The sequence below is a fragment of the Hibiscus syriacus genome, unplaced genomic scaffold (genome assembly GCF_006381635.1).
Source record: "Hibiscus syriacus cultivar Baekdansim isolate YM2019G1 unplaced genomic scaffold, ASM638163v2 tig00110419_pilon, whole genome shotgun sequence".
In the NCBI taxonomy this organism is placed as follows: Eukaryota; Viridiplantae; Streptophyta; class Magnoliopsida; order Malvales; family Malvaceae; genus Hibiscus; species Hibiscus syriacus.
The window spans coordinates 248,562-267,193 of NW_024062731.1; the positions used below are offsets into that span (position 1 = coordinate 248,562).

At 35.9% G+C, this 18,632-nt stretch overlaps 1 protein-coding gene and 1 pseudogene across 1 annotated transcript; one reads left to right on the top strand and one right to left on the bottom strand.

The window, feature by feature from the left end:
- The first annotated feature begins 937 nt into the window (after positions 1-937).
- On the top strand, positions 938-1,686 carry LOC120124536 (late histone H2B.L4-like). Its single transcript, XM_039143193.1, has 2 exons — positions 938-1,008; positions 1,134-1,686. The coding sequence occupies exons 1-2, from the start codon at positions 938-940 to the stop codon at positions 1,570-1,572; spliced, it is 510 nt and encodes a 169-aa protein (XP_038999124.1). The 3' UTR covers positions 1,573-1,686.
- A 720-nt stretch (positions 1,687-2,406) lies between these two features.
- On the bottom strand, positions 2,407-15,571 carry LOC120124537 (annotated as a pseudogene).
- Between the last annotated feature and the right edge of the window lie 3,061 nt (positions 15,572-18,632).

Consider the following 18,632-nt stretch of genomic DNA (forward strand, 5'->3'; position numbering starts at 1 on the left):
AATAGGTCAACATAATGTATCGATACAAATTTAAAAAGTGTCGATACATTTTGTCTAGAATGAATGTCAAACGAGGTGCACGCATAAAGTGTCGATACATTTATTAAAAGTATCGATCCCAAAAACATCGAAACCGATAATTACAATGTAATAGGTAAATTTACAACCTGGTAGAAATATATCGGTTTTATGAGAAAATAGGTCTACATAATATATCGACACGTTTTAAATTTGTGTCGATACTTTTTTCCAGAATGAATGTGCAACGAGGTGCACACATAAAGTGTCGATACATTTAAAATTGTATTGATCCCAAAAACATCAAAATCGATAATTATATTGTAATAGGTAAATTTGTAATATTATCGGTATAAATATACTGATTTAATTAGAAAATAGGTCAATATAAGTGTTACCTAATATGTTATTATATTTGATAATATTTCCGGTTAAATGTCTATTTTATTATATAAGCTCTACCTAATATGTTATTGTAATTGATAATATTTCCGGTTAAATGATTATTTTATTATATAAATATTACCTATTATATTATATAAGTGATACCTAATATGTTATTGTATTTGATAATATTTTCGGTTAAATGATATAACATATGTAAATTTTAACCGATTTCTTATTTGACTAATCACACTATTTTTTTAACCCTTTTTTAAGAGCCGCACAGCGGATCTTCCCATTTTAACTAAGAAAAACTACCCAGCAACTAAGGAATATATATTGGGTATCAATGCTTTTCACCTTTTACCGACACGTAGAAATTAAAATCTGCGACAGAATGATAGAAGGACACATGCCTTCACACATGTCATTCTACAGCCATCTCTAAGGCTGTCTATAAATCCGTCTCGATTCTAATTTGTTCTTCACTTTTGAATTGGATAATTTCAAGTAGCGAGGAAAAGAGAGAGAAAAGATGGCTCCGAAGCGTCGAGCAAAAGTTGTAGTGAAATCCACTAGGAAAATCGTGAAGGAAACTGTTTGGCTGTAGTTGACAAAACAGAGGGAGACGACAATGGTGATAAAAAGCAGTCAGAGACGGTTCCTTTTGAAGACAGAGAAGAGGAGAAGGAAGAAAGGGTCCTCACCGAAGTCCCTACTTAAGAACCAAGTGATGATGAACCACCAAAAAAACCCGTGAAAGTTCGAGTTCCGGTTGAAGCTCCAGGCGAAAAACAAGAGCAAAAAAAAGCCAAAAGCGGAGAGAAGAAGGGAAAAGAGAATGGGAAGAAGAGAGGGGAATTGGATGGCTATGAAGGGTACAAGACGTACGTTTTCAGGGTACTCAAACAGGTCCATCCAGGGATGGCGATTTCGTCGAAAGCGATGTCGGTGATCAACAGCTACATGAACGACATATTCGAGAAGCTTACAAGTGAGGCAACTAAACTGTCCATGTACACCGACAGGAAGACATTGTCTTCGAGGGAGATTCAAGGGGCTGTGAGACTGGTCTTGCCAGGGGAGCTCGGCAAACATGCTGTTGCTGAAGGAAGTAAAGCTGTAACTAACTTTGCCACCTACGATAAAAAACGGTCCAAATTGGATTAGTTTTAGGGTTTAGGGTTGATGTTTCCTTGTTGTTTGCCCCTTTTGTATTTTGTTTCTGTACTATAATCGAAGGGGCTTGTACTTGCAAGTTGTGGTTTGTAAGCTATAGGTTGATTCGGGTTTCTAGGAAAGCTATGGTTTGATGTGTTGCTGTCTTGTGCATGTCTGTTAGTGGACATGTTTTATATCACTATTATGTAACAAGTAAAAATATAGGTGTTTCTAGTTTGGTTCGTTTGAATCAGCAGCATTATTTATAGTTTGGTCATATTTTACATTAGATACAACAATTTAAGAATTATTTTGATATAAAAAAACAAGAACTTTAATATGATAATTAAACATTATTTATAGTACAATGATTAATGCTTTACGTGACAGTCCAACGCTGTGAAAATAAAATCCAACATTAAGAAGACACAGGACATTAACATTTGTCAACCGTCAACAGTTAAACCACTATACACAAAAAAAAATTAAAATATTACAGTTAACATCGAATACGTTTGTGAATCTCTCTTTTCACAGAACGGTCAGAGTAGTTAGGCATCCAGGAGCTTCCAACCACAAACCAGAAGCACTTTCACCAAGGAAACAATCTAATCCAAGATGCCAAGACTTGGTTTAGAAAATAGGTCAGAATGGTGAACTACACCAATTACATGACACAAATGTTATTGTACTTAAATTTTCACATGAATAATATTATAAAATACTGAATAATAAGATGGCTTTCAGATATATGGGGCAATCGCAATGGGCTCAGAAGAAAAAGAAACAAAGATACCTGAAAGTGATCCTGGAGGGAAAGCTGATGAGAGATTCTATAATCAGTACGTTTTTTTATTGGATGGAGTAAGCACGAATGACCTCAATTACTGGCGCACGACACATTGGACACTTAGCTCCACGTCGGATCAATTCATTGGCACAATTAAAGCATGCGCACATGTGTCCACATCTGTAATATTTGGTAGATACAGAAATCACTAGCAAAATATTAAACCTACATCATATATGAAATGAAATTTACCTGTACAGTAATGAATCGATATTGCCATCGGAGCATATACAACAGATCCCTTTCCTGACACTATCCCAGTTGTGGGAATTCTTGGACGAGTTATCACTAATTATCCCTGCGGCGGAAAGTTACCATGATTAATGAACAAGCTGGACAAAGATGTTTTAAGCGTAAACACACACATCACTGTAAACAACATAGATTAGTAGGGCTGCTTGAGGGTTATGAAGGTTGTCAAAGAGAAATAGAGCTGCTTGTGAGAGATTAGCAAGAAAAAAGAAGAGGGAATCACTTTTCAGGATAATTCCGAAGGCTATGTTACACAAGTGAGCAGATACAATACGATAGGAAGGAAAAATAAACCTTGTGAACCAGTTGTATGATTCAGGGCAGCAAAGACTTCTTGTCTTATTGTCCGTTGTAACTCAAGCTGCATTTCCATGCAGGCCCCAAGCATCCTTTGCATGTTATTCATCCTTTGCTGCATTCTAGCCAAGTCAACCCTCAAATCATTAATGATATCCCACCCCTGCATCGAATTAGCAACACGGTTCGATTAGAATGGAGACCGATCAAATGGTAATCCAACAAGCAGGCAGCATGAAGAACCAGACGTGTTTTACTATCCAAGGATAGCGGAAGTAAATTTGACAACCCAAAGGCCAGTGGAAACAAACTGCTGAAGCTTAATATTAAGTTTTCACCAAGACAAGAATGTTTAGGAGATCGTTACATTAGCAACAGTTTTGCTGTACATACCATGCCAAACCGCTGATGCACATCATCTGGAGACCAATTATATGGTATGAGTCCCAGTCCCTGAGTGGCTGTGGATATGGCATATTGGGTAAAGGAAGAGCAAGTAGAGAAGAAACCTCAGCATCTCTCCGACCCTCATTTCGATCCCTGCTTTGCTGTACTACACCTTGTTCAACCGAAGCAAGAGTAGCAAATGTTTCATTTTGGAATGAATCCTGGTCCCACAGTGGCAGCATATATGGCATCCCCGGTGAAGGAAGAGCAAGTGGAGAAACCTCAGCATCTCTCAGACCCTCATTTTGATCCCTGTTCTGCTGTTCTGCATATTGTTCAACCGAAGCAGGAGTAGCAGATGTTTCATTTAGCTCCAAGTAAAAAGAGGGATCATTTTGCCTTTCCACATATGATTGTATGAACTGGTTAAGACTCTCACGGAAACCACTACAAAGAAGACTAGACACACTTCTCCTACAATATTAAAAATAGCTTGTGTTAGAAAAACAACTGGTCAACACTCAGGTCTGACCATGCGTCTAACATGGGTATGTCCAAAATCAGACACAGATTTCAGATAGAGGTGATTCAAGAAAATGAAAAGTCAAAGTAACATAAAGCCAAAAAGTTAAAGAATTCACACCTATTTAACAGTTCCCTCAGTTCCATACTCTGTACATCATCATCATCAGGAAGATCAAAGGTATATGTTCTTCTAACAGTGACAGGTTCTTGATTGGAAGATCCTTCCAACTGATTCCTTGCGGCCTCATGCAAGCTGCCATCCTCATTACCACCATCTTCATGGTGCGTGTTAGAGGCTTCTTCATTACTACCATCCATCAATACATTATGCTCAACATGAGCTTCTCGCCACTCGGCGTTGTTATTTTCGTAATTCTCCTCCTGCTGTCCTTCAACTTGAGAAGCAGATTCCTGTCCATCAATATATTGAACTAGATTCTGTTCTAAATTTTTTCTGTCATTAGTTAACCAGTAGGTCCCACTTATCTCACCATCTTGGGGGAAATGTACATAAGATGCTTCACCACTATGTTCTCCAGCTTCATTCTGTAAAGTTTCAAGGGACGATACATTCGCAATATTTTCTTGCCTGTCCCATCCAAGACTTGTCTGGTAACATCTCTGCTTTCATCCTGAAACTCTTCCACAAGAGTAGAAGCTTCTTGCCGACTTACATCTTCAACGACGTCAACCACTAAAGTTTCCTCATTCTCATGTTCAGATTGGTCATTTAATCTATCTATGACTTCATCTGAATTATCTACATTGTTTAGTTCATTTCTATTACCTGTAGTGTCGGTGTTTGATGATGTATCAGAACATTTACTGCTTGCAGGAACACAACCAAAACTATCCAGTCTGGAGAGAAAACCTTCCCTGATACAAAGACAGTTGGCAAAATGTTACATCCAAAAGGTGAAAATGACATCATATAAATAAAATGAACTAGGAATCGGAAACTTATTATCTAATTCAACCCTGACAACCTTGATTATCTTTGTGAACTTCCTACAATCAAGAATCGATAGTTGAGACCAAACCCAATGGTTAGAGAATGCAAAAAATATATTTTATTAAACTTAACCACAGTTGGCAGAACATCCTCATATTAGTAGCAATAGTTAGAAAACCACCCACATGACAACAAAATGTTTCGCCAAAAATAAAGTGCAATATACAATTTAATCCTGACATTTCATCATTAATAAGAGACCACCCACATGACTAGTAAATTGGGTAATACTCACTTATCCAGTCAGAATAATAGTTAAATAAAATGAAGAATGTTCATAAACTCCAAAGAATTTCGAAGTTCCCTGTTCCCTGAACTGTGAGACTCGCAATCACAGAATGAGAGTGCAAAAGGCCCCAAGTTCAGACCAACGATCACATCTAGATTTGCAGCTTCTGGATATGATCCTGTGTTTCTAGGTAGATATCTGCTTAATTCCAAATCCCTTTTTATCTTATTAAATCTGCGCCTAGGAAATTTTGCTACGTGAGTGTAATATTTGAAAAGGGAAGCTTAGTAGTAGGTTTAGGAATTGCAGGTATCGTAATATACTAAAATTTTTCATGCAAGAACTTGTACAATAGAATGAAGACTTGACCAAAGCACTAGCATTTACAATCTTAAACTCTTTATTGTATCACTCAATACAATGAGAGGTAATAGTATCATGAATTTCCACATCTTTAATTTTACTGTATAGCTTCTTTCTACCAGGCCAGAATCCTGCTAAGAATTTAAGTTTCTTCTTTCTTTCTTTTTTTAATGAAAGTGAGTATTTTGAGTTAAATCAATGGAAGAGGCATTATTTTAAGCTTCTTTGAAAACATGCAATAAATTTGAGATCTAAATCGAGAATCTAAATTCAGGTTTGAATTTTCATGAATAGTTAGTGAGTGCGATGAATGTGAAATAATAAGACTAGAAAAACCAGTGCTCTGCTTGAGAAGCTGCCTGCACAATCTACTAGACAGTACAACTTCCCCTTGCTTAGAGTTTATCTTAAATTAAGTATTTAAGTACCGTATAATATAATGTGAAAGGATATGATAAAGATGCTTACAGAAAACAATGAAGTACCTTAGACCAGACACGGTCTGTCTTTGTCTTAATAAGCCTAATTCACTGGCTGCTATGGATGTACATCTTTCACCTGCAACCCTTTTGTCATTCCTCAAGAATCTACCTCTCAACAATGACTGCAAAAGAAAACAAGATATGGAAATAAATGAATTCCACTAAAATTAGTCCTTGTTAAGTAATGTAAAAATCTAGATGATGGAACAACAGTAGGAACTTCAAGCACTTGATAAAGATGCCAAGGCCAAGCTAAATTAAACTATGGTTTGGTTTAAACAAGTCACGCATATACAGGGACAGAGCCTGGATGAAACTCCCCCCGGGGGTCGTTCATTATCCGGTGAGGAATGGACTGTTTTTGTTGGAAATCTTAGTAAGAGAGTTACTAGAGGTGAGTTAAGAGAGATTTTCAACCATTATGGAAGAATAGTGAGGGTCTTTATTCCAAGTTTTATGATTAAACCGAATTATAAGTCATCCATGTTTGCTTTCGTGCAATATGCAATGGAGGAAGGTTGCAGAAGAGCAGTTCATAATGTCGACGGAACGCTGATTGATGGGAAGAGTCACAGTGGAGGTTGCAAAGTACAAGAGGGTAGGAATAGAGAAGCAGATGGAAAAGGAATTCAGTTGGAAGGATTTAAGCCAGATAGAGAGGCTAATGGTAGACAGCAGGCTGATTTGGAGAAACCAAGAAGTTTGAGAGATGATAGAACGTACAAGGAGGTTGTGAATGTGGCTAATAGTAGGAGTTTGGATCAACGCCGAATGATGAATAGGGGAGGCCAGAAGAAAGCAAATGGAGTGAGAAATGTATGGGATATGCACATCCCATCAGAAGATTTTTGTTGGGTGAAAAACTCCTTAACAGGGGTTATTAAAGATTCCTTTCAGCCTGATATGGTGGTGAGAGCTTTGGCAAAGGAGGGTTTCCATGTCAAGATAGTAAGGTGGGGATATGTTAGGAATGTCAGCATTATTATGTTCAATACAAATGAAGAGTTTTTAAAGGCGTGGTCGAGTCCTAGAGAGAAATTCTACTGCTGGTTTGATTGGGTAGATCCATTGTTAAGTGAAGATGGAGTCCCTTTGGCTTATTGCTTGGAGGTAAATGGGGAAAGGTTGTTAGTATACTGGAGGAAAAAAGAAATAGAGATGACCACTCTTCGGCCAGAATGCTGTTAAGGGTTGCAAGCCCTTTTGATGTACAAGAATTTGTTATTGTAGGATCTTATGGAAGATCGTTTAAAGTGAAAATTAATGTGGGATCCAGCTCTAAATCTATGAAAATTAATGTGGGGTCCAGCTCTAAATCTATCTCTGAAGCTTTTGGAGTCATGAGGCAGAATTTTTCATATGGCAGCAACAGTGACGATGTGTCAAAGGGGGACGATGGTGGAAACACAGAGAAGGAAGAAGACAATAGGGAGAACTCAACAGAAGGATTCAGGTCAAAGGTTGACACGTGGCTTCAGAATAGTCAAGATAGGGGGATGTCAGCTGAAGGAGTTTGGTCAAAGTTGGACATGTGCGTACACAAAAGTCAAGATAGTGGGATGATGGTGGGTAGTGGGGAACACTCTCTGGAAAAAGATTCTCTCACACAACCCGACATTAATGGGATGTCTAACAAATTTGAATTTGGTTCAAGTCCTAAGAGGTATTATGCGGGTATTGGGCTAAGAGAGGTAGTGGATCAGAGTAGTTCAGCTCATTCAGACTCTAATTGGGAGTCTTATTCCCCAGTTACTAAATTAATTCCAGCTGGGCCTGCTGTGAAATTAAATTGGGATGGGACAGAATTTCATCCAAATGCTCGGTCTCCTCCTAAATCAATTGAAGATGAAAGAGGCATCTTATTTGAGGACATTACTGAGGGTGTTCAGGCAGTTCAGCTTCATGTTCTTGGAAAGCAAGCAGGAGGAAATTCGACACAGGAAGAAGTTTGTGAAAATAATGTTAAGAGTACTAAGGAGTGGAAGCTGAGATTTCCTGTTTCTAAATGTTTGTCTTTAAGAAGTGTTCTCGATGGTAGGAGAGGTAAATCTTGTTATGCAAGGGTATACAGAAGAACAAGGAATAGACGTATATGGTAGTGCTCGGGTATGGAAGATGATGTCACTTGTGCAGAGGGTATTCTGATTCAGAAACAGAATGCCGCTGAGCTCACTATTTATCAGAAACTGTCTCCAATTTTTAGTGGAGGTGAATAGGACAGGGACATCTTCTGTTCTGCCAATTTACAAGATTCATCTTCGGCTCCTTTAATCCGTAGTCAATACTCAGAAAGTGCGGCAGTAGCTTCTTCTTCCACTTCAGGGTCAAGTAAAGAATTTAGAAGGAAGAAAAGATGCTTAATCATTGAAGCCATGGACAGGGTTAATATCTATACAGCTTCTTCAATCAATTTTTCGAAGTTGTTAGACGAAGCGTTGGCTACTTGGCAAGTTTGTCAAATGTTAGGGGTTTCTTTTAACGAAGAGAATGAGGTTTTTATTGAAAAAAATTTAAGTTTGGAACAACATTCAGAGGTAGTAAGGGAATCTTGATTGTTGGTCAGTATGTTCTGTCTGCAGTATTGGTAGTTTGTTGTTTGGGTGTTAATTATCTTTAATGAATAATCTAAGTATTTTAACGTGCAACATAAGGGGCCTTGGAAGAAGAGAAAAATCTGTAGCAGTTGCAAGGCAAGTAAGGAAGTTGAAACCGGTTTTTCTATTCATTCAAGAATCAAAGTTGGATCAAGTACATGTGTCGATTATTAGGAGGATAAGGGGTAATTTGCTAAAGGGAGTCCTGGTGTCTCCAGCTCAAGGATCATCGGGGGGGTTGATTACTATGTGGAATGAAAGTGTGGTTCAAGTCTTTCACCAGCATGTTCACAGTAGGTTTTTGGCAGTAATGGGGAAATTGATGAATGGGCATATGGAATTTGTTTTTATAAATGTGTATGACCTTCTATCTAATCAGAAAAGGAAGAGTTTTATGGGGAGCTGCTGCAATTTGTAATTTCTCAGAATTTACCAGTATGTATTGGGGGAGATTTCAATGCGTATATTGATACGAATGAAAAGCAAGGGAAATCACAAAATTGGAATTCAATCGATATCCTTAGATTTTTTGTGCAACAAGCGAATCTCATTGATTTGCCTTTGTCAGGAGGTACTTACACGTGGTGCAACAATAGAGAATCTTCAACTTGGGTGAGACTGGACCGGTTCCTAATTTGTGCCAGATTTCTTAACAGTTTTCCTAATGTTACACAAAGTCTTCTACCGAAATCAATTTCAGATCACAATCCAATTTTGTTGGAGGATGTTTCTATTAATTGGGGGCCTAAACCCTTAAGGTTCTTTAATTTCCTTTTAAAAGAGCAAGGTTTTGATAAATTGGTTGAAGAATCACTGGCAGTAGAGAAAAAGAAGAATAGAAGGGGTATTTTCAGGTTGTTACAGGCTGCAAAAATAAAATCAAAAACTGGCCTGGTAGTAGTCACAGAGGGTTGGTAGAATCTATCTCGCAGCTGGAATTTAAAACCAATGTTTTGGACAGAAAATCTCAAGGTGGAATTTTGTCTTCAGAGGAGTGGAATCAGCTGATTGATTTTAAAAAAGAGTTATGGAGGCTGTTGAGAATCGAGGAGGATCTGGTTTCAAAAGTCTAGAACAAGATGGATTAAAGATGGAGATAGAAATACAAGATTCTTCCACCTTAGTGCATTGAGGAGAAACATAATCAATTCCATTCATTCGTTGAAGTCTGAAGGGGGATTTATTTCAGATCCATAACAGATAAAACAATTGTTTTCAATTTTTCAAGAATGCATATAATGTCAAATCAACTCTGGAAGTTGCAGGCTTTAATTTTGATTTTAAACAATTGACAGCAGTTCAAAGAGAATGTCTTGAGGCAGAATTTTCGGAGCAAGAAGTTTGGCAAACAATTGCTTCTTCTGAAAGCTCTAAAGCTCCTGGCCCGGATGGTTTTACCATGGGATTTTATAAGAAATTCTGGTTAAATCTGAAGGTCTAAATCATGGAGTTTTTTTTCTGATTTTTACAAAGAAAATGAATGGGTTCATGGGGTAAATCATGCATTTATTACCTTGATTCCTAAAAAAGGTAATCCAAAGAGTATTGAAGATTACAAACCTATCAGCCTTGTGGGCAGCCTATATAAGATTATTTCAAAAGTTCTGTCTAAGAGACTTTCATCATGTGTTAATGATATTGTAAGCCCAACTCAGTTTGCTTTATTCCGGGGAGACAATTGTTGGATTGTTGAATTGTGCATGTTTAGCAAATGAAGGAATTGATTTTTGGAGGAAACAAGGGCTTAGAGGAGTTGTTTTTAAAGTCGATTTTAGCAGAGCATATGACACAGTTGACTGGCAGATTCTTCTAAGGCTTTTGAAAGTCATGGGCTTCGGTGAAAGGTGGTGTTCTTGGATTTCACAGTGTATTTCCACTGCTTCAATTTCGGTTTTAGTCAATGGGTCGCCTACAGAGGAGTTCTCAATAGCTAAAGGCTTGAGACAAGGATGTAGCCTTTCTCCTCTTCTGTTTAACGTGGTTGGTGAATTACTTCACATGATGTTATCCAAAGCTGTGGAAATTGGCCTATTTCAAGGATTTGCGTTTGGCAAAAACCAAAACAACTTCACTTTGTCTCATCTTCAGTTCGCAGACGACTTTATTATTTTCTGTGGAGCTTCCATTACTCAGATAAAGAATGTGAGACGAGTTCTGAGGATTTATAGCTTAATGACGGGACTTCATCTTAATTTAGCTAAAAGCAAACTTTTTGGCATTAATGTGGAGGATGATATCATGGAAGATTGGGCTTCGGCTATTGGTTGTTCTATAGGTTCATTTTCGTCCGTATACTTGGGACTTTCGTTAGGGGCAAAAAGAAATTGTGAGAAATTGTGGGAGCCGGTTCTTGATAACTTCCACAAGAAACGAGCGGGGTGGAAAGCCTCTTCCTTTTCATTGGCAGGTAGATTGGTGCTTATTAAGTCGGTTTTGTCATCTTTACCTGTCTTCTTTCTATCTTTATTCAAGATGCCTTCTACTATTTGCAAGAAGTTAAATTATTTGATGGCGGCTTTTTTATGGGGAGATGGGGTCGAGAAGAAGAAAATGCACTGTGTAAGTTGGGATAAGATTTGCAATCCTTTGAGTTGTGGAGGATTGGGAGTTGCCGACTTGAAATATTCTAATCGAGCCTTGTTGGGAAAGTGGGTGTGGAAGTTTGCTAATGAGAAAAATTCATTGTGGAAGAGTTTCATATGCACCAAACATGCTGTTAGTTGCAATTCCATAGATATTACCAAGGTCCTCTCCCATAAGGACTCTTGGATTTGGAGTGGAATTGTTAATAACTTCACCAAAGATGATGTTGTGGAGGTTGCCTTAGAGCCCATGCGAAATTACAAGTAGGGAATGGCAAATCGATCTCCTTTTGGAATGATATTTGGTTAGGGGATTTTCCTTTGAAAATGCTTTTCCCTAGGATTTTTTCCCTTTCTCCAATTCAATGGGGCAAGGTTGCTGATTTTGGGAGCTTCGATTCGAATGGATGGGAGTGGAATATTAAAACGAGGAGGAATCTCTGTGACTGGGAAGTGGTTCAGTTGGTGGAGCTATTGGATAGACTAAAAGACATTAAATTAACCGAATCTTTGGAGGACTGTTTGCTATGGGATGGAGTGGGGGAAGAGTTGTTTTCGATTAAAGCTTGTAGGAAGTCTTTTTCCTATTCTAATGAAAATTCATTTCTATGGAACAAATATGTTTGGATGGGTTTAGTTCCTCCTAGAGTTGAGGCTTTATGGCAAGTATCCATAAAAAAGTACCGGTGAGAGTGGAGTTGAAGAAACGGGGGATTCCCTTAGGAGATGATATTTTATGCCCTCTCTACAATCTTTGTGAAGAATCTGTTCAACATCTTTTTATTTCTTGTCAAGTTTCGTGGGAACTGTGAAACAAAATTATCGGCTTTTGGGGTATTTCGTTAGTTTTACCTTCTGATCCTCCCTCCCTCCTTAGCTCTTGGACAGATTTGATGCATTATTTTGCCATGTGGAAGTTCATTCCAACGGCAATCCTATGGTCTTTATGGAAATTTAGAAATGAAATCATCTTTAATGGAGGAAAACTGGACAAATTCGCTTTGTTTTTCACGGTTCGGCTAAGGTTAGCAAAATGGTTCTTAGCAAAGTATCCAAATGGCTCTATTCAGATGGATTCGTTAATTGTTGATCCTTCATTGGCAGACATTTGTTCTGTTATTAAAGATTTGAACAGGCCGGTGGTTTGTTGGAGTCCTCCTCCAACTGACTTTTATAAAATGAATATGGATGGAGTTGTTTGTACTGTTGGGAGAATTGCTGGAATTGGGGTATTCTCAGAGATTGGAATCGGACAAAGCTGATTTCTTTTTCAGAAAATGTTGGTCCTACTCCTATCTTCTTAGCAGAGTTGAAAGCAATCAAGAAAGGAATAGATTTATTTGTTTCTTCAGAATGGGCACCGAAGGGAAGGTTAATTGTGGAATCTGATTGTAAACTAGCAGTGGAATGATTGAAAGATCAAGCAAATGTCCCTACTTTTCTTACTAATCTAGTTAAGGAGATAGCTTCTACAATTTCTGTGTACGAGATTATTGTGAGGTGGATTCCAAGGTGTTGTAATTGCGAGGCTGATAAGCTAGCAAAGGAGGGGATTGGGTGATGGTAATTGTTGTTTCAGCGAGTTGGGGCATTCAGCAATTAGGTTTTTTAGCAGTGTGTGTAAGTTTTATGTATCTTGTAGGACTGTTTTTAAGTCTTATGTAATTCATTTGCAATCAATAAAGTCTAGCACTCTTTTCCTTCTTCCGCTAGTTGGTTCTTACCCTATGGTAAAGGACCTCTAAGAGGGAGGTTTTTAATGAGGTCATCTATTCCTATCAAAAAAATAAATAAGAGTAAATTGGTGGTCAGAGTCTAATTGTTAAGCCATCAATTTAAAATTTAAAATGGAGGAGTTAGGCTCTAATTTGCATAATTTGGAAATTGAGAGGGGCCTAAAAATAATTTAAACCCAAAAAACTGTGGACCAAGGCTTAATTTGCCTAGTTTCAAAACTAAGAGGGGTCTTGAGAGCAATTGTACCCAAAAAATGGGGGATAGGATCAAATTCAACTAGTGTCAAAACTAAGTGGACCTAAAAGCAATTGAATCCAAGAAAAAAAGAATAGGGGCGACAATACTTAAATTGTCTCGCTTCAAATATAGGAGGAACCTAAAAAACCAATTAAAACCATTTTTTTGGGGTGGGGGAAGGTGGGAATGGCTCCTCCTTTGTTACACACAACTCCCTCCCTACACATATAGAAGATCCATAAACATTTAAAAAAATTAACAGCCTGTTGTAACCAATAACAACAGACAATTAGTAACATAATTGCTCCGGGTTATAAATCTATGAAACAATTAATTTCCAAAACAAACTACAAGCAAATAATAACAGTAGTATCAACAACCATAGAAGATAAAAGCACAAGCAGTTGTTGAGACAGCCGAGCTAGCTTTGTCAGCTTTGACATGAAATCAAAATTCCTTTCTTGGCTCAAAATAATAGTACTCTTTTTTTAATCAAACATCTACTCTGGTTAGTATATATGGGATTTCTCCTTTTCATATACAAGTCATAATTGCATAGAAGTTACTTTAAAAATGTTTACGGGAAAGCATAAGCCAATTTAATACTGTTGTTAGAAAATGTATTACACTTAAAAGACTATGTTTTAAGCAACCGGGTCAATTTAGGCAACTAACGGTCACACATAAACAGTATCGTCTTTGTGATTGAGACCAGTCCAACAGCTCTCAAAATCACACATGACAATTTCAATTACCTACCAGAATCTATAAGACCAAAATTGCAGAATTGTCATCCATCTTACAGTGTTTTGATCTTTGAAAAAATTGGAAAAACATGCACAATCAAAAGAAATAAAGTCAATAGGCACCACAGAAAAAATGGCAATACTTTTAATGTACATACCTGAATGCGTTTGCGATGGGCAAAATTTGATACAGCTCGAAGCTCCAGCAACCCTTGAACCTCTGTTTGCCTTTCACTCTCAGCCTTTTTAAGCATATCATTCAGGGCTTGTCGGCCACATAATTTTCGAATGCCCCTATTCACACGCTCAGTTTGGTATTCATTCTGGTTAACCACCAATCCATTGAGAACTCGTTCAATGTGGCCGCCAATATCAGCCGCTTGCGCTTCTCTGCTCTGGATACAAGCACCTCTCTGCTGGCTGTTCAGTTGCACACACTCCCTTGTAGTTCCGACTCTCTCGCTCAGCTTCACGAAGCCATTGGGCCCTTGAACTGTTATTTCTAAGGGAAACATTAGATGCACGTTCCCTGCCACCATTGTTCATCCACTCCAGAAAATTTGCCTTACCCTTTCCCTTTCAGCTTCCCCAAATCAGATGAACGTTCACAATTAAAATTACTTGAATCTGCATTACCCGTCTGTGACCCAAATCGATCTCGGGACCATTGCCCAAACTCATTCTCGCTCACATTCTCTGAAACAACAATACATTTACCATTTCGGCTGTCTGAAACAGTTCTTGAGAGGTCACAACTCCTTTGTTGGCGAATTCTTTTACTACCTCTCTCTTGAGCATTATTCACCACATGCTCATCCTCCAGCTCCCGCCACATCTGCAGGATTGAGGATGGCCGGGTGCTACCATTTTCCTGCCTTCTAGATTGTTGAGGCTGAGACTCCCTTCTAACAGAATTTCCAAGCACAGAAACATTGTGTAGACCGGCAATAGCCATACTGCTGCAATATTCAAACTACCAAACCCTTCTACCCATCCACTTCAAATGCATGGAAAAAAATCAACATTTGCATCAACACCTAAACCTAGAAAACATGTCTTCGTCGTCATTTATCAGAGCATTTGCATCAACAAACCGATCAGAATTACCATAATCATCGGTATCAAACTTCAGATCAAACACGCACGTAAAAACATGCGCTGATTCATCCAATCTCCGAAAATTCTGCTGCAACAAGTAAGAATCTCAGTTTTTCTTTTCCTAACTTATTTTCACAAATCACTCACTTTGATATATTCAATCGCCTCATTACCATGTTTCACCAAAGTAAAATAAGATAATAGAAATAAAGAAATCTTCAACAACCTCCACCAAACATTGTTAGAAACTGCAATCCTAAATATTTTATAGGAAGAATCCCTTTCTTGGATGCTGAGAAAATGAAGAAAGATAACAAAGTCTCTCGCCAAATTCAAACACACAAATTAACCTTTCACAATTTCTTCTTTTCCTGAAAATTATCCGCAACCAAACAAGAAAAACTAAACATTACCAAAACCTCGTTTAACAGAGAGAGAGGTTGGGGGGAACTGAAGAACCAAACAACGACAAAACTCAATATAATCCACCAATTAAAGAGCAAAGAATAAAAAAAATAACGTACCGAAGAAGCCTGAGCTCTTTGATTCCGAAGGAAACGAAAGCCAAAGAGAGAGAGAGAGAAAGAAACTGAGAGGCGAGCGAGAGAGGTGGAGGGAAGGAGGAGGGGTTTTTTTTTGTGAATTTCCTTTTTAATTTGTTTTCGTTAACGGTTATAAGATCATGCCGTGACTCTAAACGTCATAAAATTAGGGGTTAAGACGAAAAGAAGTTGACACGTGTAATAGTCCGTTTATAGCGGGGCTAATTATGAAAGAATCCAAACCTTAGATTTTAACGGCAAGTGTCGTAAAACGACGCGGCGTTTTTTCGTGATTTTGGAATTTCTTTCGCGAACCGCTCGCTGTGTCGGTGGGTTGAAATTTCAAAATAAAGATGGGAAGGGGCAGTAATGGGATTTCAACCTGCGCGGGAGATCAAAGGACGACCCGTAATATCGCGGCCTTGACGGCATTTTAAAATAGTAGAGATAGAGATGATATTCCATAACAAAATTTTAGATTACATTATTATATTAGTATTATGTTTAAATTTTTTTTGTAATACATACTATATTCAATTTAGACAACTTTTCTTTAGAAAAATATAAGAGCTCTCGTTGGTTACAAAGCTGACAAAATAAAATAAGTATGTCTAAAATACATCACAGCCCTTTTCAATTTTCCTTTGCAGGTTCAAAATTTGGGAGCTGGCTTTGCTCATAAGCAAACTAATTATTACTAAATTCCCTATAATTTTAGACATACTTCCTCCGGAAAGGTGGAAGCCCCATACCAGATACTTCAATTCTGCAGCAGACCAGACCTTTGCAACTCATCTCATCAGCATACCTATTACTATTTTTTTTTTTGGCTTGATTGAAGGTTGTTTACAAACTATGATTGAAGTTAATATGTTTATTATACTGTTAAATTACTTGTGCTGTCACTAAATTATAAGAAATATTCTATTTTGATAGTTGAGCTATAAATTTTATCAACATGTTAGCTTGAATATTTGAAGGTAAACTACATCATATATCATTGAACTTTAAACTATCTATTTTTCTATTATTGATTATTTTTTAATGTCTACTAGAAAGATTTTTTTTTATGAAAAATGTATTTCATTTATGAGAGGAAAATTACTCATTGGACATGGTAACATACGCAAGATAAACTCTTAAGGATAATTTTTATTTTATTTTAGAAGGGTACGAATTTATAAAATTTGGAAGCAAAAAAATATATTTTCAATAGAAAATGTATAGGAAAATTAAAATATATGATAGTTTTAAATTTTCAAGGGAACTACTGTCTTCACCCACCCCTCGATATATCCCTAATTGGATAGTCAAGTCTAGAGATGACAACGGGTCAGGTTGGGTCTAGTTTTTTGTCAACTCGATCTGATCTTAAAAATATATATCCTCCATCTGAACCTGACCAAATCAGACCCAAAATTATATATTTTCCACCCGAGTCGAAAAATATATGTATACTCCACTCGATTCTGGCCCGACCTAACCTGGTATAAAATAATGACAATAATAAAAAAAAATAAAATAAATTACATTATTATCTTCAGATTAGGTCAGAATTTTTTCACGATCTACCAGAACCCAACCCGACTTGATCATATCTCACTTTCATAAAAAAAAATCTAACAAGACTTGGCTTGAACCTAATTTTTTTCTAAAAGAAATCAATCTTATCAAATAGAGTTAAATCGAACCTATTAATTTCGGATTAAACTTTTATCTCTAGTCACGTCAAAGGGTCCGTTTGTTTCACTAAAAACGTTTTCTCGAAAATGTTTTCCTCATTTTTCAGTGTTTGGTTGGAGGAAAATTGGTTGGTCAACGTAAAACATTTTCCTGATCGACAGAATTTCCTTTGTGTTTTCTGGAAAATGACTTACAATCTCATTTTTCGTAAGTTATTTTCTGAACTTTTCACTTCAAAGAATAAATATTCAAAATAATTTTATTTTATAAATTTAATATTAATAAAATATTTTAATATCATTTTAATCAAAATATTAATTATTAAAATATTTAAAATATATTTATTAATATTTTTAATAATAAATATTATATTTTTAATATTATAATAAAATAATCAATTATATTATAATAATATAATATATTATATTTTTATTTTAATAATGTATAATAAATTATTAATAATGAATAATATTATTTATATATTTAATATTAATATAATAATCTAATAATATTTTAATAAATATATTTAAAATATACTAATTAATATTTTTAAAATATAATATAACACTATTACTTTAATAAATAATTAATATAATTTATAATATTTTATTTCAAAATATATACCAATATTAATATTTTATTAAAAAAATTATAAAAATAATATTTTAATAATAAATAAATTATTTTAATATTTTAAAAATAATAATATTAAGTTTTATGATAAATAATATTATTTATTGTATTTAGTATTTAAATAAATAATTTAAAAAATAATCAAATAGTGGAAAAAGGGTTTAAACAACATATTCTAAACATCGTAAAATGTTTTCCAGAAAATGTTTTTTCAGAAAATGTAATCCATTTATCGGAAAACATTTTTCGAAAAATATTTTTCGAAAAATATTTTCCGAAAACCATTTTCAACGAAACAAACGGACCCAAAATAAAATTATGCTTTATGGAAAATGTCTTTCGAAGACGCTTTTTAACAGTGAACATCTTTTATATATTTGATTGAAATATATATCAATCTAAAAAATAATTAAATTTTATTAAATTGAATATTAATCTTTTGAAGGTGATGTTTTAATAAGAAAATGATCTTAAATTTTTTTTTCATGAAAATCGAAAAAAAGGATTTACATAAAATATGACTAATGACAAAAGGATGGGCAATAATAAATATAAGCTTAAGAGTCACATTTGTTCTTGTAGTATATCAAATTTATTATTTCCGCTCTTATCGTATTTTTGTATTATTTTAAATTCACATTTGTCCCTTTAGTAGATCAAATGTATCATTTTCGCCCTAATCTTATTTTCGCATCAATTTAACCTTAAAAATTGTTTAATTGCATCATTTTATACCCTTTCCCAACTTAAAATCATAACTTAAACCTCTAAATTAGTGTTTAAGGTTTAGAAGTAATCGTGTTATGATTAAGGGATTGTA